This window comes from Protopterus annectens, chromosome 8.part0 (genome assembly GCF_019279795.1).
Source record: "Protopterus annectens isolate FY-2018-M chromosome 8.part0, PAN1.0, whole genome shotgun sequence".
Lineage (NCBI taxonomy): Eukaryota > Metazoa > Chordata > Ceratodontiformes > Protopteridae > Protopterus > Protopterus annectens.
Window position 1 is genome coordinate 1,821,478,127 of NC_056741.1, and position 27,871 is coordinate 1,821,505,997.

A 27,871-nucleotide genomic window follows, 5' to 3' on the forward strand; every position below is an offset into this window, starting at 1 on the left:
CCTATGTTCCCCCAGCATTTTCCCATTCTCTCCCTGACAGGAAGAAAAGAGCAGAGACCACCTTATCGTTCCTCTCTATCTAATAACTACAGCTGAGTCATATGGAGTTGAAGCAGGGCTTTTCCTCTTAAAGTAGGTGGTCACAGCCCAAGGGTAATCACCACTGAGGTGGGAACAGAGGAATGAGAACACAACTAAATCAGACAGACTGCTGTGAGGTCAGACACAGCTGTTGTGCTGGTACTGAAGGAACCTTACTCATGCTCCCCTAACAACTTGATGTTCCAAATCACTTGCAGGTGAAAATGTGATAAGGGTTTGCTGTGCACAGCATAATCTCTTAGGCATTTGGTATGCACTGCCATGGTTAAGTATACACCGGTGTCATGGGGAGATAGTCTAAGGTGAAACTAGTAGGAGACAGGAGAAACTCTCATTGTTTTCCATAGAAGGACCGACCATGTGTTGATCTGTGCAAAACTGGTTGTGTTGTCTAGTGGTTTGAAGGGTGATGGACAGAGTTGCCTTCAACCTCAGACAGGATGTGAAGAAAAGAAAAAAATCTTTCTACTGTATCTCTCACGGTTCAAGTAGCAAGAAGTGGTGAAACCTAGACATTAATATGTTATTTACACAGGATCTGGACAGTGAGAGGAAGAATGCTGCACATGACTGGAATAATTCAGAAAACTTAGGATTGAATTCCTGTCCGCTTATCTACACCTGTCTGCCCTTGGGAGGATGTTTTTAAATTGAATGTGTTTATATTCCTTCACATAATGCCATTTTCAATGGCTTTCTCAAGATTTATTTCTGCAAGGTGCTAAGCAACAACAAAGGTGCCACAATTTAGCTCTCTGCAGAGTTGATGGATTCTGCTAAATACCATGCCAGTTAGAAACAGCATGCAACTGTCCAAAGCAGAATGAATTTTGCACTTAATGCCCTGCTCTACACCTGAAGACTAATGAGAGACATGCTCAGGCAAAGGTTTTTGACTCTTTCTTCCTTCTGCCAGTGAATGCATGTATTTTACTCTAACAAGTACTACGATGAGCTCTAAACAGTGTCAGGAAAAGATAGTCTTTTGTAACAGCAAGTAGATCTCTTTAACTCAGACACAGCAGATGTTTGCTCAGGCAAGGGGGGGTGCTACAAATGTTGATGAAGAAAGGTTTTTAGCCAAGCATGAAATACAGTATAGCCACTGATTATGATTCAGTGCAAGAATCCTTCTTAAGAATACTTAACTAACTGATGAAACCTGAAATCAAACTGCTGCTGAATGTATTACTACCTTATTAATATTATGAATAATAGTTATCATAATAAACAGGAAAGAGAAAGAAAACACTGACATTTCATGGGAAAGTCTGCAATACTGAAATCTGATTACTAGTACAATTCACATCAATTATCTCAAACACTGTTACTGTTGCAATCATACACTGCCTCTGACTTTCTCAGCCCTACTCTTGGGTCATCACTGTGAAAGCCAACTCACTCTACAGGGAAGGACTCTACCTGTCTGTTGAAGGAGTTAAGGACATAAAAAGCAACTTCCTGTGACTTAGCAATGGCCAAACACATAGTGGTGCAATCCCTTGCTCCTTTCCAGATAACTGCATACTATTACCTTTCATTCCATTCCATTAAGATCAGGGGGCAGTAAGATAAATAAAGTGACAATCATAACATTGTTAACAATAATAAATACAACTTCCTTCCTAGGAGAATAAGGATGGAAGAGTTTACTGATTGCTCCAGCAAATCTACATAATTGGCAAAACACATTCTTAGTACAGAACACTGCAGTACTCTCCAGTTTCTTTAGGGTATCTAAAATGCATCTGACTGATTCTGCCTTTATACTTTTTTCACCTGCTTCTTACCTGTGCAGTCTTTGGCATGTGAGGAAAGAAAATGGTTCTTTTAATAACACACCAAGCAACTTATATGCATTGGATTCAAACTGAAAAACTACAAATAAATATCAGATTATTACCCTCCCATCAGGGGTAAATTGCAACCAGTGTTGTCAAGCTGTGCATTTGCATGTGGAAGGAGTATTTGTTTCCTAAAATCTACACATTAACGTTCATTTGAAGCCATAATGACCATTATTAAAGAAAAAGCAGTTTCTCCCATGGTTAGTGTTGTGTCTGCACACAACAGGCAGAGTACCACAATATTACACTGATATGAGGAATGATAATCAAGGCAACCTTTAGAATACACAATCTCGCTTTCATAAACACTTTTTTCAGACTTGCGGTAGGCATGTATTAAAGTAATTTCATAAATATGCCAAAACTATTTCAGTGGAGTATGACAATAAATGAAATTGCTCCCGCAAAAAAAAAAAAACCAACAATAATAAAACAGCACTGAATCCTAGAAGAGCAAAACCCTCCTGCTAGTACTGACCAACACCGGCCAACTGCAGATTTGCACATGCACATAATTTTCATTGAAGAAAGTTCCAAAAATGCTCAGCATTCATTTTAGTCTGTAGATTCCACTGGTATCTCAATACGCCTGTGAGTTAATTCCTGGGTAAAGTCACTATTCCATAATCAAAAGGCTTAGGCTGGTATCATGATCCCATCTGATTATTGTTTGATATGTCTCTGACCTGAGTTTTTTTGTTTAGGACATAAATCAAAGAAAGAAATGCATCATTTTAACTGCAGTTTACAGCTTGTTCACAAAGCATTCCAATTGAGTGATAATCCCACAGTCTGTTTGGTAAAATGAGACTGTCACCATCTGTGAGACTTATTTCCCACGATAGACACTGATTTTGCCCTCCTTGGCTAGCAAGTTTATTACATGGGCCTCAAAGTCTGCATCGTGGACACCAGTCTTGCGAAATTCACCAGCATAACGATTGTTCTCCCAGTAATGGTGCCAGTTGCCACGCCTGTCTGCTCCAAACCCATAGACACTGACCTGAGAAATGACAAAATGAGGAAAAATGATGAGAACCTCAAAGCTAAACATTTAAATAAACTACAGAAAGTATGGTTAATTTAATGTGTTAGAAAGCCTAACACTAGCACTCTCATCTGTCTTCATGTAGGCAACCATGTTTCAGATAAAACTGTCAGGGACTCTGGGATGAGCTGTAACAAATTTCCACCAACAGTTAAGAAAGGGATGGAACCAAACAATGTTTGTTAAAGATCATGTGAATGGAGCTGCTCAGTGCAACCATCTGAAAAGTGGTCAGGAACTAAAAAAAGAGTGAGAGAGACAGAGAGAAAAAATGGCTACTCAAGTTTTTTTTAATCCCATTAGTTTGCCAGTCATTAGCCCCTACCAACCTATCAAGTCAATTTGTTCCTCACAAGACAAGAGCCATCACCAACCCATTCTTTTCCCTGTGAGGGTATGTGATCACACAAAGTCATGTGCCTACTCAGGAGTTCCTAAAAGTTCCCTTGGTAGCTACTAAGGGATACTAATGCTGAAAGTCTTTACGGTTGTACCATCCAAGTTTCTCCAAGTTACTGCCCTTGATCTATGCAGCTATGCTGACATATCACATCTCCTCTTGTTCAGGATCCATGGGCTGCACTACCCAGAGTTTACACTGGGTGTCACCCACGTGGCTAGCCATTCCACTTCCCCTCCCCCAGAATGGGCAGGCTGTATGCCATTAACTCCCATTTTCCCACCCTACTCCTTCCAGCTCTTGTGACAGTTATTCGAACACAGGTCATCTGGGTAGTAGTTAGGGCTTCAACTTCCTGCACCACAATAGCAGGTATGCTACTCTCAAGTATAAAACCAAAAAAGCAAACACTGGGCGGCACAGTGGTGCAGTGGTTAACATTGTCGCCTCACAGCAAGAGGTTCTCCGGTTCGATTCTCGGCTGGGGTGCTTTCTGTGTGGAGTTTGCATGTTCTCCCTGTGTTCGCGTGGGTTTCCTCCGGGTACTCCGGTTTCCTCCCACATTCCAAAGACATGCATCTGGAGCATTTCTCCCCGGGCCTCCACTGAAAACAGGCTCTGTGGAACCTAGTCGGATATTCCCGCTCAACAAATGTTAAATAAATAAATAAATAAATAAAATACTATGCATTTGTTATGTGTGTATACATGCACACACACACACACACACACACACACACACACACACACACACACACACACACACAAGTTGATACAGCTTTTACTAACTTTATTTTTTGGTGCACTCCATGATGAAGCCTCAAGGCCTCTTACTTCCCTCATTGACACTCTCCTTGTTGTGAACCTATCTGTGAACCACATTTCCCTTAACTAATAACGGACAAGTTGGCTCACAAACCATGAAAAAATAAACACTGAAGGGACACCTTCTGTCTGGCTGTGATATTCTGACCACCTGGCTGATAGCTGCAAATCATGCCCATTCATCTCTTTTCAGGGTGACAGCCAATCATAGTATGGCCCTCAGGGTATCTAATGTTCCCCCTCCATGCCACATAGGCATTTCTGGGGCTTGTAATGCAGTAGATGCAGCATAGCCCTGTCACCCACTTCCATGAGCCCCCACTTTGGGCAGACAGCTCCCAGTAGGTGTTCTGTCATCACTTGAAATACATTAGTGGGAGACATGTCCTGTGACACACCCTTAAATCTCCTCCCTCAGAGATGCGAGCACACAGTACCTCTTCATTCCTCTCTTCCCAGCTGATTCCTCTAACAGCTAGGACACTACATGAACCAGGGTTGGCGGGGTAATGATCAGGGATCCATCCCTGTATCACAATGTGTCAATTTGACTGTAACATACTTACTACTAAGTGCCTTTATACTGAAAGATAATAGTGTGGCAAGGCAGATACATTACAAAATTGCACAGACGATGCAATACAGCAAGATTACCTCATTGGAAACTGCATAGACATTGCAATACACAAGCAGTGAAGAACTGAAAACATGAACAAAAATCAAATTACAGCAAGTAGCGACCATCCTATACCAACTGTTAAGAAAAAGTGTCCGCCAGCCTGTTTTATGGGGTAGAAACCAGGCATTCCTATGCTAGCCAAAAACCCTACAGTGCATTCAGTCCCACCCAGGTAGCCCAGTTAGCTTATCCTTCCCCAGGTGGTAGAGAGAGGACCAGCTTGCTGATGTAGAGCACCATACCCATTATGAAGACAAAAGGACTACAGTATCATTATTTATTGAAATAGCCATACTTAGTGACTGTAATCCACTGTACATTAAGAAACATAACATTATAGAACTACATTGCATTTTCTTGATGGTAGAAGGAGGCAGTAAGCCTTTCTAGTGTGCCTCTTTAAGTACCTTAACATACTACCTCACTTCTAGTCTGGCTTCCCTCTCACCCTTTTCCCACCTGTCCAATGCCTCCTTGTATGCCTTAAACAAGCAGAAACAAGGGCAATATGGAAAAAAGATGCACAGATAGTTCCATTAGTAGGAGCAAATGGGCTAATAAAGAATTTCCACACATACTTAAATGCTACCAATACAGGCAACCCCATATAAAATATTGGAGTCAGTTCTGGGTGCATTGTGGGTGCTGAGAAGAGCACTCTTGTCATGCATCAAAAACTAAAGAGATATGAGTTTGTGAACTTTAGCTATGCCCTGACATAGCACTGTAGTCATTTCCTGATGTTGTTGTATCTTGTTGTATCTTTCGGCTTTTCCCGGTTAGGGGTCGCCGCAGCGGAACTCCAGTCCGCTAATAATTGGCAGTACATTTTTATGTACTGAGTTGTCAGCCCTGATGCACAGCCTTCAACGAAGGTATGCCCATTCACGCATGTCTCCACACAGAAGACGCTTTAGCTGAGAATCGAACAGGACAACGTCTTACTGTGAGGCGACAATGCTACTGCAGCACCACCACCGCAGCACTGTAGTAATTTCCTGATGAGGTGTTTAAAATCCTAAGCATGTGAATTAGAAGAGGAACAAGTGAAACTGGGAGTCTGACTGCCCTCCTCAGATGAGGCAGGACAGGATATGTGATCATACAGTGGCATGTACCCATCTCCAAATCACTGTGCACTAGTACATTGTCAAAGCAGAAGTCTCTGTCTGGGGTTGCTCAAAAGTCTTCCCAGTCTTGGCCAGGAGAACTGCTCAGTCCATGAACCTTCAGCTACTCCTAGCCTTTTCCCAAACCCAGGCTACTGTATTCAGTAATGAAAGTCTACCTGATCTGGTAGAGGATCGATGTGCAGGTCTGGGATTATACATAATCCATGACAATTAAGTGGACTTACAAGGATGAATGCAAGGGCAATGAAGTGTAACGTGATGCCTGTAACCAAAATTCAGGGACGAATCTGAGTCATTAAAGGGCTGCTTGGGAGTGAAGGACTGTGATCAAAGGACTGATGGGGAAGAAGATGTACATCTCCATTCCTGGTGCTGATAAGAAAGTTGATGAAAGAGGAAGCAAAGACTGTCCTTGAAGATGGACAGAGGGTTAATGGTGTTGGGGGGAGCAGAAATAGCAAGTATCTTCAGGTAGCATGCTCATTTGGAGGTTGCCAAATGCATGATGGAGGAACGAAAAAAGAATATACAGTATGTTCCAGGGTAGTTTTATATTCCTAGAGGTGGTGAGACAGTTGACAGAAAAAGGAAGTAAAGATTTTCCAGGGGCAATGCTCTGTTCTTTGAGATGATCCAAAAGCTGGTTCCCTATTAAAACCGCGAAGGTCCACTTATGTGAATACAGAAACGTTGACACATATTCATCGAACCGCAAAAACGCTGATTGTCCTGAAGCACAAAATCCGAATGTCGAATCGTCATAGTTGGCCCTTCTATGGTATAGCTCCATAAGGTAAGTGTGGAATAGTTACGGACCTTAGGGTTAGGGTGCGGGTTAAGGTAAGTGCATAGATAGTAATGTATCTAAGGTTTAGTGCAGGGTTAGAAGCAGGGTTTTGTTAAGTGTATGTGTGTGGATTATTAATTTTGTTTGGGTATAGCTCCTTAAGGTAAGTGTGCAATAGTTACAGACCTTAGGGTTAGGGTGCGGGTTAAGGTAAGTGCATACATGGTAGTATATGCAAGCTTTACTTTAGGGTTAGAAGTACGGTTTTGGTTAGTGCATGTATGTGGTTTATTTATTTTGTTTGGGTAGGTAGTATGTAGCGGGCAGTGGGGTTGGCCAACTATGACAATTTGTGATTTTGAATTTCGTGGATTAGGGCGCTCAGTGTATTTGCGGTTCGTGCAATATGTGTCGATGTTTATGTATTCACTGAAAAGGACTTTCGTGGTTATAATATAGACCCCAAAAGCTTACTAGAGAGGGGAAACACTAAGTGTTCTTGGGCAACTTTCTATGACTGGAAGTGGACAGAGGGCAGATGTCACAGGGAGGGTCTTGGAGTGATTCTCCATTTCTAGAAGTGGTCACAAGGAAGGGAAAGACCAAGTCTCTTATGACAGATTTCTAGTCCTGGTCAAAAGGCTGAGACTGAACGAACTACTGAGTAACACTGGGGAACTGTTTCTATTGGTGATATGGGGTATGTTTTCATTCCTGATAGTATTCAGATGGCTGACATGGTAGGCTAGGATTGACTTTCATGGGGAAGTTATCTGTTCCTGGAGATGCTAGGACAGAGAGGTGGGTGCCTATGGTGGAAGTCAGAAATGTAGTGAAACATATAGATCACAGAATGCAGCAGGTTCTGAAATAAAGCACTCATTATGCTGCCCCCATGAATCTCCCAAAAATGAAATTTGCCTCCATGGCTGGCCCCATTCTGAACACTTGGTACTGCCACAGACATGTAGTACCTCTTATATTTTTTCTGTTCATCCAAGCCATTGAATGATTTGAAGCTAGTCACATAGACACCCCAAAATATTTGAATAGCTACAGTTCCTTTAAGAACTGCTTTACGAAAAATTAACAATAGCCATTTTTTCAGAGCTTTTGCTAAAAGTGATAATCTATGAGTTTAAAATTTTCCTTAAAATTTAAGATACAATTAAAATCACCACTCAGAATCAGGATACCATTAAATTATTAGACATGATTGCCACTGCAAATGCCTCCTTGGTTTCATTAAATGAAAATATAGTTTTACCAATGACAATCTACTTTTTTGCCCAAAATAGTCTAGTTCGCCTTCTGTACAATTTTTAAAACCATGTTTATAATTAAGTCAACAAGAGAGACAGCTTTATCTCCTAACCAGAATTTTATGCTTTACCTCATTGCAATAAAAATAATGCAACCATACAACAAATAATATAAGAAGTGATACAAGAAATTTACCTTTCCCACACAGCAGTCTGTTCTATTGCAGAGGCTATTATTGTGGGTATTCTCTTGAATTTTGAATTTGAAATGAGTTTTACATATCCATTTCTATTAAATGCATTTCTTGTAAAAATATGCTCACCTTACTGAATTTAAGAAATCTAGAGAAATCTCCTCTTTTATAACCACTATCCAAATTATGTTTAAAGATAAAAAAGATAATGTGGTCATTTTCTCTCCTAATTATCATCTAGGTGTTCATCCTTAGTATTCTTATTTTCAGCTTATGTTTGCACAGCTGCTTGCCTCTCAAGGCTAGCTTAACCGCTTTCCAATTCTCAACTTTCCACCTTCAGCTCCTTTTTCCAGTTATCTATTACAATTATGTATATAACTGTATATTGGTACTATTTAATACTGCATATAAAGGCTTCTATGCCTTCTGTGTGGAGTCTGCATGTCGTCCCCGCGGTTGGGTAGCATTCGAAAGACATGCGTGTGTAAATGGGCGTGCCTTCGTTGAAGGTTGGGAGTCGAGCTGGCACCTCAGCATTTTGTAAAAATCTACTGCCAATCATTAGCGGACCGGAGTTCCTCTGTGGCGACCCCTTACTGGGAAAAAGCCAAAAGCCAAACAACAACAACAACAACATAAAGGCTCCTACTGGTTTACCATTTCTGTATAATACCTGCAATTCATTTTTATTTGTACACTCCCAGACTAAAAGTGAAATTGGAGTGTGGGGATCAGTGTGCTACCCAGGTTAATACAATAAAATAAAAAAATACTGCTGTGATGATATGAGGTATTGGCAGCTATGTCAGCTATGCCAGGAGAAGTAGGGCAGTGGATGTGTAACAAATGCCAGCATAGCAAGCTGGAGTTTTGAAAATAATTATATGTCATTTTTTTATTAAATTGATATGTACAGATGCTTGTGTTAAAAATGTATTAGTAAAGTTGCTTTTGTTAAAAAAAATGTACCAACAGTGGGCCCTGCTGGACAGAAAAGAAATACACCTGTATGCCAGATTATATTATGACTGTTGAAATGAATATAATGTAACAGAGGATACTGGAAAAGAAGAATTTAATCTCATTCCAGCTAACTGTGAAAAATAGTCTGAAATTAAATTACATGGTTTAGGCTAAAAAGATTGTATCTTACAGTTCTGATTGGAGCCAGAGACAAAATATCTGTGAAAATCAGGAGTAGGAATCCTACTGTATTGTCCTTAGGGATGAACTAATTGCTACCCTGGAAGTGTGGAAGTTTTTGAAATGTTTTTTAAGCTTCCATACGCTATAACACACCTTAGAAAAGCTCTCTGTGTGTGTATGGTAACACATATGTGCAAGATTCTGGCTCAGTTTCTAGTAAAGGGGGTAGTGTGGGGATCAGAAGTCAAGTGACAAGATGAATGTGATGTCATTCTGTAATCCAGCAATGAAATTATATTTTAATACTAGATGAGTCAGAAGTCTCAAGGCTGTCTGTTTTTGAAACCTTTTCAAAGAAGGATCACTCACCCAATTCATCTTATAGGTTCATAGGTGTGTACTAGGCTAATAGCCCTGGAGCCTTTACAAGCCTAGCCCAAATTGCCCTGGCATCGTCGTACACCCAAAATGTTAGTTCACAGTCTCTCTCCCAGTGGGGGCAACTGGTGTGCTCCTGGGAACTTTTCTGTTACGCATGCACTTGTCGAGATTTCTCTTGAAGAGGACCCAGCGAGGTGCTGCTTGTCAAGATGAAAGGAAGCTTATTCCATGGACATGGACAGTCTTTGGAACCTGAACCTGTCCTCTATCATGTTCTCTTTGATAATGATGTTGTTTCTAAGTATGCAGTGGTACAGGGGAGGTGGGAAATGGGATTTCTTTAGGTGTTCAGTGAGTAGGGCTGGGTTGGGGCTTTGTAAGTTGTACAGCATCAATAAGAGAACTGAGAACAGCTGAAGTTTCTTGAGTCTGTCCATGTAGGACATGTGTTTAAGGCTTAGGGTCTTTTTTGTGATTTTTTTTGGCCTCTCCAGCTGTTGCAGGTGTTTGGTCAGGTACATATCAAATGGAGTGTTATATTTGATGATTGGTCTAATGAGGGATGAGTAGAGAGGGATGATGATCTCTTTCTTTCTGGATGCAAAACCTTTGGTTATAAAATGTGCCACGTAAAAGGACTTTCTGACCACAGTGACAATGTGGTGGTCGAAGGGAGGTGGCTGTCAACCTGGGTGCCCAGATCTCTTATGAGCCCCTTCAATGTTTAGTGGGCTCCCGTCGACATGGTAATTTGTGGGAACTGAGTTTTTTCCAAAGGGAATGATAACGCATTTTTTGGTGTTAAACTTAAGGCCATGGTTCCGACATCAGTCATTGGTCTCAGAGAGGCCCTTTTATAGGATGTCTGCATCACTTGGAGAGTTGATGATGACTCCTAGCTTGCAGTCATCAGTGAACTTGGTCAGCCAGAGTCCCTCTGTGTTGGCCTGGACTTCTGAGAAGAAGATGCCAAAGAGGAGATGGCCCAGGACAGATCCCTGTGGGACTCCACTCATGACTGGTCGACAGTCTGACTTGGAATCTGCAACTTTCACTCTGTGGGTCCTGTCTGTGAGCCAGTTTGCAATACACCTAGTAATATAAGGATTGATGTCTAGTTTGGTAAGTTTATCAATGATACCTGAGTGGGAAATGGTATCAAAGGCCTTGGCTAGGTCGAGGTAGGCTATATGCACTTCTTTACCCTCATCCACAGCCTTGGTGACTGCCTCAAAGAAGTCAACCAGGTTCAGCAGACAGGATCTCCCCATGACAAGGCCAAACTGTGTTGGGTCAAGAGTTTGGAGATTGCCTACATCTTTGTTAAGCAGGTCCATGATGATATGCTTCATAGTTTTGCATACCAGACTTGTCAGGCTAATGGGGAAATAGTTTCTGGGTTCTGTAGTTGCTCCCTCTTTATGGAGAGGGATGACTGTAGCAGTGCGCCATTCATCAGGGACAAAGCCTGAGGTAAGGCTGTGATTGAACAAGGCACACAGGTGTGGTGCCAGTTCATTTTGTAACTCATGTAGGATGCAGCCAGGGATATTATCAGGTCCGATGGACACTGTATTCTTGGCTTTGGACAATGCAGCTTTTACCTGTGCTGCAGTAATGGTAGGTATCAGGCTTTTTTCTGGTATTGTGATAGGGCCTTTGGAGGGGTTACGTAGGCATGGAATCTGTTGGCTAGTATGTTGGCTATATCTGTTGGCTCAGTATAGGTGGTACCATTGTGCTATAACTCAGAGCAAATCTGTGTATTGCCTTGGAGGTTCTTGATATAGCTATATAAGGCTTTGTGGTTGTTTTTGCTGTCAGCCACAATTATAACTTCATAGCAGGCTTTAGAGGATTTGCTAAGGGATTTCAAATTTTTGTTGAGTCTGATAAAGGAGTTTTTCCAGTTTTGTGACTTCATTTTTCTCTGCAACAGTTTCTTCCTTCTGTGTAGAGTTTATTGACGGCTGTGTACCACCATATTGGCTTCCTTTATTTGGAGGAGAGCATCTTGGTTCTGTTTGGTATGGCAAGATCTATGCATTTGTATACGTGCTTGTACAGTGCATTGGTGTATGATTCGGCTGTCATGCAGCTCTTTTCCATTGGCATGAGTGCTGAGAAGTTAGCCACCTCTGTTTTTCGGAGCCCAAAGTCAGCATTGGAGAGGTTTTTCAGGGTGATGACCTTAGCAGGGGGTGTAGGTGAGATGGAGATTTCCATGGTGATCAGTTTGTGGTCAGATTTAACCAGGGAGGAATTAACTATAGTTGTGGAGCAATGGTCTCCCATGTTGGTGACAACCAGGTTGAGGATGTTGTTTCCTCTAGTGGGGGTTAGAATGAGCTGGTCCAGGGCATTGAAATTCATAAATTCCAGGAAGCGTTGGACCTGTCTATTGGTACTTAAATAGTTATCCCAGTTGATGGAAGGGTAGTTGAAGTCACCCAGTATGAGAGTATTGGGCTGGACCTTGATATATTCCAGGCTGAATGGGAACTTGGAGTGAGAGTCTATGGACATGGTTGGGGTTTTGTAGCAGACTATGACTTGTAACGCCATCTTACCCAGTGTTAGTTGTATCTGAAGTATCTCAGATGCATTATGCTTGGCTACCAGTCTAAAGGTGTGTGTATCCCTTATGAATATGGAGACACCACCGCCTTTGGAGCTTCCGGGCAAATTCTGGGGCCGAAAGGTATGGAATGAGTTGTAGCCTGGGAGCGCATGGGTGCTTTCTGCCTCTTTAACCCAGGTCTCCTTTACCGTACAGATGTCAACATTCTCCATTTTGAGGAGAGCTTCAAGCAAGTGCATCTTGAGATTTAGACCTCTAGCATTGAGCAGCATGACCCACATATTGCATTTGTTTGTAGCGGTTATGGTGGAATTTTGGTCTTTAGAATACTGCCTAAAAAAGGCACTATAGGGTTGGCAAGAGCCTTAGCCAGTAGCTGAAATCTCAGGGGTGACAGATGCAGGCCATCTCTGGCAAAGCATCGAGGTCTGTCGATCATGTCATCCTAGGCAGACAGATACTGGATCCCCTTAGAATGACACCAGAAATGTAGTCAGTCGTTGAAGTCTATCATTTTCTGCTCTTGTCTTGCTTTACTAAGTAACCAGGGAATAGCAATTCTTTAGATCAGTCAGGAAAATATAGTGAGATCAGTTATGTACTGCTTTTTCTATCTGTGTGAATCTATTTGTGTGTTATTTTTAATACTTTTTGTGGCTGAAACTTTGGGGTTTATTGTAAATAGATATTTAGTATGTTCATGTTCTTTTATAAATTATTATTAAATATACTTAAACTTTTCATTGTGGCTGGTCTTTTAGAGAATATTTTAACCTTTGATAGTACTTAATATTTATTTAGTGTCACTGTGGCCAGTACTGAAAGCCTTGCAGCACTGGTCAAAATACTATAATTTGTATTAGTATTAATTTTACTCAGTATAATTGGGTACCCTTGTAACAGCCTTACAGTAGCTGACTTTGGGGTGTTCTGCTGACAGTATCTACCTTATAGTCTGGGCAGAGAGGGCATAGCTGGTAAATCTGTGCCAGCCTTTCCCAGGTGTGTGTTTGCCTGAAAATCAAATCTCAAAAAGTGTGTGTGTGTCAGCTACTTGGAGCAGAGACACAAAGCACAGGTTTCATAAAGAAGGTTGTGGAGGACTTGGCTTGGAACATTCGGCTAAGGACTCAGATCTACAGCTGTGTCAGTGGGGAGTCTTATGTGGGGGCCTGGAGAGAGAGAGGGAAACCCAGCCCCAGGACTGAGTGTGCTACCTTTGTTCCAAGTGAACATCACCTCACCGGTGTCGGTGGTGAGGACTGAGGCTCCTTGATTACTGGCCCAGAGCAGGGATGTCACAACTATGTTAAATGGGCTTCTTATCTGACTAACACTAAATACATTTGTAAGTTGTTTTTTTCTTTTTTAGAAGATACATATGTTTAAATGACTATTCTTTAACTTCATCACAGAAACAAATTCTTAAATCGGTTCCTAGATCAGGTAGAAAATAATCAAACTAACTATTTTATAGACACACTAACTTTTGAAGCATTTGCAATTAGATACCAAATAGGATCAATGCAATATAAATGGACATATTTCTTTGTATTACTTGAAATTAAAATCTTAATATTTAAGTAAAGCTCAATTAACATATATAGAGATATTCAAGTTAAAACCACAAAGTTACATATAAAGCACATAAAAGCAAAAAGACAAGCTAGTCAGAAAGGAAAGAAAACATATATACATATATGAATATATACATACAGACAACCAAGTGTATATTGTATACATTTGTTTATCTTTGGATACTTTACTTCCATGTATAATTTACTGTTTTAACAAGATCTGACATCCCTCTTACTTTAATTTGAGACTGAGCACACAGCACAGGTACAATTAATGGTGCTCAAGTTACATGCTCTGCCTGCAGTGTACTTAAGGATGCGCTGTCATGCACACAGCACATGTATGATTCATGGTACTTAAGTTACATGCTCTGCCAACAGTGTACTTAAGGGTGTGCTGTCATGCACACAGTACAGATAAGATTCACAGTACTTAAGTTACACACACTGCCAACAGCGTACTTAAGGGTGTGCTGTCAAGAATCTCTGCATGTAGTTGTACAGACAAAAAACAAACAGTTTGGATACCAAAGCGTTCTTGCCGCATGTATTTATTTTATTTTATTATTATGTATTTTAAATTTGTTTACCAGGAAGATGTCCAACTGGGCTCCATACAGTAATAAAAAATCATTAGTAGGCACAGTATAAAATATAGTGATAAAAATGAGGTAGTAAGTAGAGGCAGCATATACACTAGTACACAGTTACAATGAACAGAGTAATACAGACAATATGACATTACACCAACTGGATCACTTGCACAACATTTGTAGTTACATGGATATACATGTAGTACAAATAGTGTCAACATTCTTGATTAGTTTATACTTTTGGTAAATATAGTCAAATCTCTGTGTTCAGTAGAGAATACAAACAATATGACATTACAACAACTTATACAAATACTTTTGGTAAATATAGTCAAATCTCTGTGTTCAGTGGTGAATATATTAGATGGTAGCAGCAGTACGCACACAATGATGCCCAGTAAACTGTAAGAGTGTGCAGCACTAATAATGCTAATGTGAATTATGTCTCCTTTTAGGGTCTAAAAGTACTGAAAGAGATGGGTTAAATGAGAGAGAGTGAGGAGGTGTGTGTAAGAGGGGTGGCAGTATTTACCCAGGGCTAGTACAGGAGCAAGTCCATGAATTGGACAAATGTAACTTAAGAAGGCTCTTAAAGTCATGTGTGTAGTCTAGTGACCAGATTTCTAGAGGAAGTGTATTTCATGTTTTTGTGACAGTAGTAGCAAAGAGGGAGTCCCCAGAGTTATGTTTGTTTTTAGAAATGTCAGCTGTTAGTTGGTACCTCTTAGTGGGCAATTGCTGGCATAGTGTGGTAGTAGTCTCCGTAGGGCTGTTTTTTTTTGGGGGGGGTGATAGTAAGTTGCTGGAAAGTTAGTAGGTTTGGTAGTTCTACCTAGGATAGCTTTTTAAGGGATTGGCAATGATGGGATCTGTATAAAGAGTCAGTTGTGAATTTTGTTATTTTCTTATAGCAGATAGTTTATTTAGTTCACCTTTGTTTAGACTGGCTAGCACTGGGGAGGTGTACCGTAGGGTGGTGGTAGATGGGTTCTTGCAATTGTGATTTGACTTTCAGAGGTTAGGTAATTGTTGCATCTATAGAGGGTACCTAGCTTTTTGTGAACCTTTGTGATGGTTTGCGCTACATGTTTGTGGAATGTCATATTGTAATCTATGATTACTTCTAGTAGTTTCATTTGTGAAACGGGTGTGATGGGGGTATTGTTGGAGGATGTTATTTTAAATAAATGGAATTGGGTCAGTAGCCCTAGAGGGATGGAATAACCTTAACTGTTTTTTTTTTTTTTTAGGGTTAAGTATTAGTTGTGAGTCTGAAAGCCATTTTTCAATTGCTGAAAAGGATTCTTGGGTGATTAGTTGTAATTGATGGAGTGATGGGGCAGAGTCATCAGCATACTAGGCCAGGTTAGCATGGGGGGGTAGCCTTGTGTAGGTTTTTGGTGAACATGAGAAAGAGAAGTGGTCCAAGGATGGATCCCTGTGGAATACCTAAGTTTACAGGGAGAAGGGGTGATAGGGTGCTTTCCCACTTTACGGCTTGTTGATGGTTTGAGAGATAGTCTTTGAACCATGACAGTGTGGAGCTGTGAAGTTTGAATAATGACAGTGTGGTTATTTGATAGTAGGTTGCAATTACCAGGCATATGAAAGCACACAAAATATAAATTAGCTTTGGTTTTGTACATATTTGCATAGCTTGTTAATTATGAACTTTCATCTTGGTACTTTATAGTCATTTTAAACTGCCTAATCCTTTTTATCTGATGAATATAATTTTGTGTTCATGTACCTGGAATATTTCTATGTCATTGTTACAGATATTGTACTGTATCACTGGACAGTGTTGTTGTTTAATAGTAATTGCTTTCAGTAATGTAAAGAGAAGCTTCTTCAGCAACCTATCATCAAAAAATTAAAATACAGTTAAAAAACATGCACAATAATACATTTTTACAATTTATTCATCCATCCATGCACAACCCCTTTTTCTCATTTCTGCACATAGAGTCATGGTGTCACATCAACAGTGACAATCATCTAGAGCAAATCTTCATGCTGCCTGGTGGCTAGCCCTGCTGCAATATTTCCTCCATACTTTACTTAAAACATAATTTATTTATACTTGCGTGGAATGTGTGACCAAGAAGTAACCGCTACCTTATTTTACTTTCTTCTGATTTATATTCAGAGTAACATTATTTTCTATGACCTGGTAAGGACTTTATTTCCTAGCCAAAGGCAACATTCTTGCTTACAATAAGAATAAGTAATCTGTCCTGGTCAGTAATTTCAGCGATCAGGCTTTTCAACAGTGTTAATGACCGAGATACCATAATGATCTTTTATTGGGGTGTTGAAGAATGACGCCCTCATAAAGATAACAGAGGATATTGTGTGCTACAAGAGCATTTTAAAGTATCTGGGGCAGTTATTAGAAAATGTAAATGTAATGCTTTCAGATGAATAAACTGGAATTAAATACGGGGAAAATGCTTAGCAATGAAGGGGTCATAAATCATGGTAGATGACTTTTATCTCTTCACCTAAACATACTGAATAAAGGCAGTGGAAGTCATGCAGAAATTAAATAACAGAAGCATATTACAAGAGAATTTACTGCTGATAAAACTGATAAGAATTGGTGCCAGCAAAAGAATAAAAGAATATTACAATGGTGACTGTGGCATATTACTGACTTCAGAATATTACGATGGGGACTGTGGCATACTACTGACTTCAGAATATTACAGTGGGGACCGTGGCATACTACTGACTTCAGAATATTCTGATGGTGGCCGTGGTATATTACTGACTTCAGAATATTGCAGTAAAACAAAAAGTAAACTGTAAAAGCAAAAGAACAAACCTTAACGAACCGAGTAACCAAACTGAACTGAAACGCAAGATTTATTTTCAAACAAAATAGTGTTTTCGCTTCTGTTAATACAGGAGCTTTCTCAACATAAAACTAAGAGAGCAAATTCTTCACTTTTAAAATCATTTCAGTGACACCCATTGATGTCACTTCCTTTACATCCATATTAATATTAAAAGCTACATGTCATGTAAATACTAAAAGGAAGCAAACACAACCTAGTTAAAATAACAGTAAGCAGTTTATCTTGACAAGTCAAGCATCCACTTTCATTTAAAAAATATATCAATAAAATCAAACCTGCGTGAATTATTCATATTGTTTAGCAAGAAACTAGAATCTTACTAGTCTATTCTACCCTAACATCTATTGGAGTAGACTATATCTTAAAGGGACTGGTCCTTTCAATGATGAATGAAAAGAATATATTAAACAATATTACGTTGTATATGAATAACCAATACCAGAGACATAATGATTTAATAAATCAATGTCAAAAGTTACTTTCATATAAATAGCCTACGCTAAAGATTACCTCAAGTAGCTCCTATATTTCAACATGGATGAGATATTGCAATTCTCATTTAGGCCCGGGAAGTTGAAGGCATCAAGTTTCAGCTGCCATTCCAATTCCCGGGTTTCTAAAATCAATGATTGTGGGCCCCCTCTTATATCAACTTGGATATGGTCAATAGCCATAAAATGAAAACTGTGTCCTGCATTGTTCAATAGATGTTTAGATAAGGCATTGTCACTTTTCCTGTTTTTTATAGCATAGACATGCTGGTAAATACGGTCGCGAAAGCGGCAATCCGTTTTACCAACATAATAAGCAGGACAACAGTCACAAAGAGCTATATATACTATAGATCTTGTGTTGCAATTAGTTTTGTAGTTGATATAGTATTTTTTGTTTTTAACAGAGAATGAGTACCCCACCCGGAGATACCTACACCAATTACAACTACCACAGGTAAACGTACCCTTTTGTCTGGAATGAAAGTCAATTGTCTTATTTCTCTGAAGAAGTTCCTTGAGGTTACTACCTCTTCTATATACAAAAGAAGGGGACAAACCTAATCTTTCCTGTAGTCCTGAGCTAGTGATAAAATACCAGTTTTTCCGGACAATAGAACAAAGGTTTTCAGAATTCCTATTGAAGGTTGTTACAAGACTAATAGGAAAATTAAGTTCCTTAACAGGTGCACTAATAGTAGGGTCCATTGATTGGCCATCATCAACAATCATATCAGTCCCATCCATGGGGGGAGAGGAAGACTGTGTATTAAGAAAAAGTAAGGGTTGGTATATGCCATTAATACGCTTAACAGATACTTCGGCTATTAAGGCTTCAACCATATCCCCAGGATAACCACGGTTCAAGAACATGTCCATTAAAAGGGAACACTCATTTTCAAAGGCTATGTCCGTACTACACATACGGGCAGCCCTAACTAGTTGCCCCTTAACTATGGAACGCTTTTGTTTCCATGGGTGACAGCTTGAAAAATGCAAGAACGAATTGCAGTAAGTTGACTTCCTAAAAATAGATGAACAGAACCTATTGTTGTCAAAATCTTTAATCAAGTTAACATCCAGATAATCAATCTGGGATGTTGAAAAATGGTACGTAAATTTTAAAAAATCTGTTGTGCCGTTCATATAAGAAAGGAGATCAATAACTGTATCCTCACCGCATTTTATCAATATGAAAGCATCATCTAAAAAGCGAGTGTATAGTTTAGAACATTGCTGGAACACTGGATGGGTAAATAAATAGTTTTTCTCCCAGTATGCGACAAATAAATTAGCCACACTACTACCACAAGGGGACCCCATAGCGATCCCTTTCTTTTGTAAGTAGTAGTGTTTGTCAAAGATGAAAAAGTTGGAAGAAAGAACAATATCCAACAATACAGTAACAACTGCAATATCATTACTTGATGCACCACATTCTCGTAACATTAAGTCGACCCATTCAATAGCTTCCTCGTGGGGAATGGAAGTATAAAGATCCACCACGTCAATGGTGAGGAAATTAAGAGACTCATCAAATTGAACCTCATTAATAGATCTCAAGAAGGACCAAGAGTCCTTGCATATTTGTGGAATCGATTTCAAATGTTTCGCAAGGGTGGGTGATAGAACATCTCCCATCAACTAAGTCTGCTAAGTTGGAACCTTAGGGTAAGTGACATCGATAAAATTATATAAATCGATGTCAATTTTTCCTTCCAGAAATAAATCTCTGAAATACCCCTTAATTCTATTATATGCACCTGTTAATTCATTCAAAGATGAAATTTCATAAGCAGGTGAGTTTAACACAAGTAACATTCTCCTGTTATACTCTGTCTTGTCAAAAATAACCAAGCCTCCCCCCTTATCAGGCTTAATAATTCTAACTGCCATCCCACTTAAATTATTCAATGCCATAGTCTGATCATAAGAAATATTACTTGAATTATCAGAATATTACGATGGGGACCATGACACATTACTGACTTCAGAATACTACGATGGGGACAGTAGCATATTACTGACTTCAGATTTTAAGTATATTCATTCACTGGCTGAACTGACAGACATAAACATAATTCCAATAATATTCCAGAAAGATCAGCAATGGTAATCAGAAATGAAATGCAAGGATCATGTCTGGAATCACACATTTATCTGTATCCTGTGATGTCTTAAAGCTGGACATCCAAAGTCTTGAATGTCCTATGGCTTTGCTTGGTGCAGTACAAGATTACAAATGGGGCGGGATATCAAAAGATAGTCATTTCCATTTTCACATAAGATAAAGTCATCTGTGCAGATATCCCATCAAAGATTAGCACTGCCAGTATAACCACTGATGACTTTGCTTTAATGAATTTTAATCAAATCCTTGCTAATGCCCTTCTAATTAGATGGATTTTCATAAATAAGAGAGCTGGAGAATGTCAGATCTATGACTGATATGCTAGAAGTGAAACTATCCAAGATGGTATATTTGGAATTCTAAAACCTGCAACTTCTCTTAGGAGGGGAGATTTGGTATAATGGTTAATGTCTTCACCTCACTGACACAAAGTAAAGGGTTTGATTCCAATCTCTGGCCATTGTTTATTAGCTAACCTTGAAATAATCTGAAACGTGATTACATAACAGTTAAAGGGGAGAGATGACATAACAGTTAAAGCCGTAACCTCACAGATGCAAGGTATAGGGTTTGACTCTTACCTCTGATTATTAGACATGCTTGTAATAGTCTGCATACTGACAGCCTAATATTTACCTATGAGCAGAGACAATTTATGGATGGATTCTAAGTTCAGTGGGAAGCAAGAATGGAGCCAAAATGGAAAATGAAAAGACAAAGTAAAAGAAATTAAAAAGAGAGATCAGAAGAAATAAAAAAGAGACGTCTCAGAGTATACTCTGGTCTGTTCATCAGTATGGTCTTCATTGACCTTACTAAATCTTTAGACGTTGTTAATTATTCATTACTTTAGTCTCCCTTGGGCTGACTTCTGAATATTTGCATCTGATTTGTTGACTGTCTTGATGGTAGTTATTTACTGAAGAAAGAGAACATTAACTTGAAGGTGGATCCTAGGATGCTCTCTTAAGGAGACCTCTTATTCTGCTCATCAAAAATCTCACAAAGAATCTTCCTCATTTTAATAATACATATGTTCATGATGGTGTTCCATACACTAGATTGAACTTTCACTAATTCGAAATAGTGCATGGAATGCTCACTGCAGCGAAAGTGCACTTAATCGAAAGTGCACTTACGCAAAGTTCAGTACAATGAACGGGTGTTGTACTGAACTTCCGTGCAGTACTAACGGACCTTAGGGTTAGGGCACAGGTCATAGTAAGGGGATAGCCCTTAGGGCTATCCCCTTATCATGACCTGTGCCCTAACTCTAAGGTCTGTGACGACTGCAGCGCAGTGAAGGACATAGCAATGTCCTCCACTATGGTGCAATAATCACGAACCTTAGGGTTAGAGAATGGGTTAGGGTAAGGGGATAGCTTTACTAACTATCCCCTTACCCTAACCCGTGCCCTAACCCTAGGGTCCGTGACTATCTCACCACATAGCTTGTTTTTTATGTCCTCCACTGTGCTGCAGTGTTTTCGGTGAAGTGCACTTATGCAAAAGTTCACTTTCGTTAAAGTGAACTTTCGCAGAAGTAAGCCTCCTATTACAAGTTTGAAGTAGAGAACTTTTGTTCTTGTAATAGGAATCCGTTCATGATGTGCCTTTTTTCAGGAGGTCTCCCCATCCTAGTATAGATCTCTATAAGGAGACTGACCATTTGGAGAGCTTGCTTAATGCCACATAGTGCTTAAACTTACCACAATTAAAATTGAATTCTTTGCAACCTCAGGTCAACCTGGAAACATTCCTTCTAAATGGGTGTCTGGAGCTTTGATTGAACATTATCCAAAAACTGCATCAGCTGGGTGTTTTACTTGACCCCATTATAACATACAGCCATCATGTCTACAGCCTGAGGGGGAAAAAAAATAAATGTTCAACTTGTCCACTATTATAAAATGCCCAAGCTCCTCAGTCCTGAGAACAGGGAAACTGGGAATGAGGCATTTTAAAAATACATTTGGAATACGGACTTCCTATCATCTGTCTCCTTTATCAAGAACTGTTCTGCCCTCCTGATTCTTGAGAATAAGATCAATACAATCATTCTTCTCCTTCTTAGGGAGGAGTACCATTACATAGCGCCAGCAACAGCCAACTAGAGAAAAAGGAAGATTTGGCCATTAACCTTTTTACTTTTAAAAGCCCTTAAATGACACTGAAATTGGTCAGAACTGATCAGTGCTCTACCCTAGTAAACAAATTCAAATAAATCTAAAGCTTCTGCCTATCTTGTGTAACTTCGCTCCCTACTACTTTACCCTATCTACAACTTACGTTTAGTTGCAAAAGATAATGCTGTTCTTAATTATCCTAAAACAAGTCTGAAGACTTCTGATAGAAATAGCCTTCACATTACTGGGCACTTCGGTATGAATTGCCCACCTTTTTGAATGTTCTATGATATCTATTCAGGGACAAACTGCTAGCATTTCTGAAGATAACGGCTATATGGGAATATGTTAGGTTAGAAACTTGCCTCCTAGGCTTCCTTTTCCCTCTATGTTTAAGTCTTCTGTCATGATGAAAAGTGCACATTTGTAAGATTTTCCTTTTCCTTCAGTCTATGCACTTATGCTTAGGTTTTGTAAGTTCAGCTCTGTCAAGATTGCTATTTATTTTATATTACAATAACCCATAAACACTTACAGGTTGGGTAGATGTACAAAGATAAAAATCAGTATGTCTAATCATACAGTTTTGGCAATAATTGTTGTACATGATAGTATATCTTTAATTTGATCTGTTTTGATTGCACTGTAGTTTGCCTAAGACACTGAAGTAAGTTGCAAAGAGCTTAGTCTGGATCAGTTCATTTTATTCAAACAGATGTAGGGATGTACACAATTTTTCTAAACTCCAGAAGTTAAGAAGAATTAAACAGGGTCTGAAAGTAAAGAATATCTTATCCTACAAGATGTACCAGAGGTTGTTTCCTTCAGGAAGAACACAAAAATATGGATAGTTAAGTGCCATAGCTGTAAAACCTATTAATGTGTCTGTCTACCTGTTTGTCTGTGCACACATGCTGCAGGTGTAAATATGGTGGCAATGGATTTCTTGATGGGCAACATCAAGTATTTTAAAGCCTGTTAGTTCTCAGAATTAGATTATGACCTGCCAAGTTTTTCACTGGTCCTCAGTTAGTCGTAATATAGTGAAAAAAATCACACAACAGTGTTGAGGCTAAAAAGTTTTCTACCTTTTATTACAGATATGGCATATGATTAAGAGTCTTTTAGCATTTCCTTATGCAGCCTTTATATGCTTAAAAAACATGACCTTAGACTCACTACAGTCGAGAATTATTGCAATGTATGCTGCTTTTAGAAGGATAAAGAATAAACATGCTACTGCATGGATTTGCTTAAGCCATATTCTAGCATACCTTAGCAAAGGACTGCGCATCTGTTACTCAGATGAAGAATACAGCTAAGCACTCTAAATTTAATGAGGTTTCACGATTCACTAATAAAATGTGTGTTATAAGAAATGTTGAAAGGAGGACAGGCTAGAGAGAGAAATAGACTAGACCTTATCAAAAGTTGTGGCTGTATGCAAATAAAGTGAAATTACTAAAACACAAAATAATTAATTAATAAAATTAGTGTGTATAAAACAAAATGTGAATCAAATAATATCGTAAAACAAGAAAGAAAGGCAGGATGTGCTATGATGGATATGAAAAAGACAGCCCTATAAAACCCCAAATCAAAAATGGAGGCCAGACTACTGTACACTGTAATGTACCATATATGCTCATTGATGTCACTGAAGTCTAACATGGGACAGAAGTCTCCAGTCCCAATAATAACAAGAAAAAGGCTGCAATAGTATAATTTGTCTGTGTTCCAAGTTCAAAAAGTCTCTAGAAAACCTCTGGGCAGTTGAATAGGGGCCTGTTTCAAAAGGTCTGAGAAGATGGCTTGGTTCCTGAGTGCATCTCTTCATGTGGGAGGATGTAATAGACCTAAGATATGGCCACCTATCATCATGTTTGGAATCCAGTAACCGTATGTGATGTTTCTTCAGACTGTGGCAAACGTTTGGGAAACCATTCGCTATGGGCTGGCAATCAGGACTGTTTGCTAGGTTGATTTAGCTGCACTTTAAGGATCTTGCATACCTGACGTGGCAACACTGACTAGCACTCAAAAGCCTTCTCATGCTCTCTGAGGGCTTCCTCCTCCTACACAACAAGGATTCCTGGAAGAAGAGATAAGAGTTTGGAAGGGCTTCAATAAAGACTTTCCACAGTGGTCCTCAGCTTCATATAGATGTTCCATAATTGTAAAAGCCTGTTTTCTTCTTTTAATGGTACTCAACTAGATCACGGAAGGGCACCCAAACTAAAATAAAGAGAATGTCATCATGGAAGAAGCTATCCAAAATGGTCTGCATAAGCGACACCATCCATCGGCAGTACAAACCTGAGTCAGCTACTCTAGCCATAGTGTCAGCAGAGTCAGCACTAGAGTACCCATGAAAGCCTGTTGCACAAATTATAGTAAGAATCGATCATATCCTTTTTGCAAGGCAGAGCCACCCAGGGGATAGAGGAGTTAATGATACACTTGTCAGGTATTGTGGAAAGTACAGTGGGAAAGATGAATCTTGGAGATCAACTATTCCTAAAGTTCCAAAACTGTTTGGTGTAAAGTTTACATTGTAAACTCCACAAATAGTGGTGGCTGCCCTTGAGGTTGCTCAAGGGTCCGCTGTAACTTGTGTTTGTGAGATTGTGAGCTAGAGACACATGCTCTTAATCGCCCTGTTTTTTATAAAGAACGAGCAAATGTTCCATGAAAATTTGAGGTTTGCTAAAAAACAGTCTGCTTGAATGCAGTAAGCCTATTACTGCATTATAGGCAGTCCTTGCCTCATGAACTAAGTCTGCTCATAAGAAGGCTAAACAAAAGGTGTTCCAAAAATTTTTGAAGTACACTATGTCAACAGGAATGGAAGCAGTTGTTTGCCCTGAAGTAAGGAAACTTGCAGGATGTTTTATCATATTTTTATATATTATTTTATTTTATTTTACATTTGTTAACTGGGGGTGTCTGACTGAGCTGAAAAGGCCCTTTTTCAGCAGAGGCCCAGGGATAAAAGCTCCACATAGAAAAATTACAGATACATTTAGATATTTAGACATGATCAGTATACACACAAATTACAACAGACATGCTTTTACAGTGGTATGCAGCACATCAAAAGTTACAGTGGAGAGAACAAACAAGAAAATATTAATTTAAAAATAAAGGTAAATAATAGATTTGTGGTGAACAGCTGAAATTTGGAACATATGTAGAATACATACATAGTACACAGGTACAGTACATACATTGTGCATTAGCCAGTGTTTGTGAGTAAGAGTGAAAACTATTATCAAGTACTCTAGTTTAGTATGTGTACCTTATCTGTTTCACTAGCTTGGGGAGCAATCATGGCACTGCCACCTTTGCTTGAGATGTTGCCTAATGAGGTTTTTAAAGTAGGCTTTGGATGATGTGTTTTGTATGCTAGTGGGGAGAGAGTTCCATTTTTTTAGCCACTGAACTACTACATAGTGTGTCTCCAAAGCTATTGTAGCTATTGGTGACTTCTAGTAGTATGCTTGATTATCTAAGAGGCCTTTTGGCTGAGTGATGTTGTACTAGGATTTTGAGGGCAGGACACTTATTGGGGAGGTAATAGATAAGACTGACAGAGGCAGAGCTGATTGTAGGTTAGGAGGTTCAGCAGTTCAAGCCAGTGGAGCTGTCTCAAAGCAGTACAGTAATGATTTCTATATGAGCAATTTGCAGCAAAGCGGGCAATTCTGTTATAGCAGGCTTCCATTTTGCTTAGTTCAGTTTTGTTGAGATTAGTCAGAATGGGAGATGCATAGAGTAGGGTAGACAGAAGTTGGGAGCAAGTACTGGCTGATCTTGTGTTGTTGGTAAGAAATGGTTTGATATGGTAGAGTGATCCCAGTTTGGCATGTGCATTTTTAATAGTTAAGTTGAAATGACTATCAAATTTTAGATGAGAGTCTATGGTTATTCCCAATAACTTAGCCTGTGCCACTGGAGCGAATGGAGTAGCATTTGTGGAGTAGATAGTGAATTGACTGCTATCAGTGTTTTTGTTAAAACTGGTTATAATCATAAGCTGAGTTTTCTTTGGATTGAGGTTAAGTTGGGCTTTGGTAAGGTTGTTTTCAATGTCAGAGAATGCTAGTTGAGTTGTTTGCAGGAGGGTGGTAATGTTTTGTGCAGCACAGATTAAGATAGTATCATCTGCATACTGAATGATAGATGCATGCTGTGTGGAGGTATGTAGGTCATTTGTGAAGACTGAATAATACTGGTCCTAAGATAGAACCTGTGGGACTCCTACAGGTATGGGGAGCTGAGGAGAGAGAGAATTTCCCTCTTCACAGCTTGGTACCTGTCAGTTAAGTAGCTTTGGAACTAGGTAAGAGTGGAATTTGATAGGTGATATTGGTTTAGTTTGTTTAGCAGGATTTGGTGCGAGACTGTGTCAAATGCTTTGGACATATCCAAAAAAAGAGTTGACACCTGCAGGCCTTCGTTTTTGAGATGGTTTACTGAGTCTGTGAAGCAGAGGAGGGCTGTAGTGGTACTATGGGCAGGTCTGAAACCATGCTGAGTAGGTGACAGAATGTTGCTGTCTAGGAGATATTTTAGCACCTGGGTATGGCATTTTTCTAGGATTTTGGCCAGGGGGGAGAGTAAAGCAATGGGTCTGTAGTTATTAAGTTCAGTGGAGGTCCCACCTTTATGTATGGGTGTAACATAGGATATTTTCCAGAGTTTGGGCACATAGTTTTCAACAACTGATCTGTTTATGAAAGTGGAGATTAGGATAGCAATATAATCTGCTGTGAGTTTCAAGAAATAGCTGGGGAGTAGGTTGGCTGCTGTTGATGAGGTTTTTAGTTTGGAGAGCATGCTTTTGATTGAAGTGGTGGAAACTGTTTTGAAGGTAAAGCTTGTATTAGTGTTATTTGTGTTGATGGGGATAGTGAGGTAGGAACTGTCCTGTGATACTATGGATAGAATTGAGTTCACAAAGTGGGAGCTTAATTGTGTTTTGATGGGAACTTTAGTGTCAGGGGTGGTTGGTTTGGGGGTAGTCTTTTGGGTGGATTTTAGTAGCTGGTTGACATTTTTCCAAAATTTTTGGAGGTTGTGTTGGCATTTAGTTTGTATGTCATGTAGTAGGATTTTTTGTCCAGCCTAATGCATCTTTTTGCATGGTTGCGCAGTTCTTGGTACTTAGTTAGGCTTTGTGTTTCTTTGGTTCTTTGATAGTAAGGCCAGGCAGTGTCTCTGGACTTGAGGATTTGTTTGGTTTCTTTACTGAGTCAGGGGTTTGTAGAGGTTCTAACCTTGATTTTGCGCAATGAAGCAACAGTGAGTAGGTATTGTAGAAATGTGTTGTTGAAATATGTTACAGCCTGGTCAAGTGGGAGGGTTTTTAGGGGGGGGGGTCCAGTCATAGTTACAGAGTAAAGTATTGAGGACCCCAGGAGAGAAATTTCTTTGTGTTTCTACTGGATTTATAGTTAGTGGTTTTGCATATGCTTGTTCTACTACATATAAGGTATATTATGTTGTGGTCACTTAAGGTGTTTGAGAGACTGTCTGTGTGGGGGTACAATGTGGGGTTGTTAGTTAAGACCCAATCAAGGATGGATTCCCTTTTAGATTTTTTATCACATCTAGTTGGGATGTGGACTAGCTGCTGGTAGCCATGGAGATTTATTAGATTACTTGTTGGTTCTGATATACAGGTGAAACAATCTAGGTTGAA

General features: G+C 39.5%; 1 protein-coding gene across 3 annotated transcripts in view; it reads right to left on the reverse strand.

The window, feature by feature from the left end:
* Nucleotides 1-1,401: 1,401 nt before the first annotated feature.
* Nucleotides 1,402-27,871, reverse strand: part of ST3GAL2 (ST3 beta-galactoside alpha-2,3-sialyltransferase 2) — a 1,330,536-nt gene continuing 1,304,066 nt past the window's right edge. For all 3 annotated transcript variants that reach the window (XM_044081313.1, XM_044081311.1, XM_044081312.1), the window contains one exon: nt 1,402-2,952. In XM_044081313.1, coding sequence (XP_043937248.1) covers nt 2,779-2,952 — 174 coding nt within the window. In that variant the 3' untranslated portion in view covers nt 1,402-2,778. The remainder of the gene's footprint in view (nt 2,953-27,871) is intronic.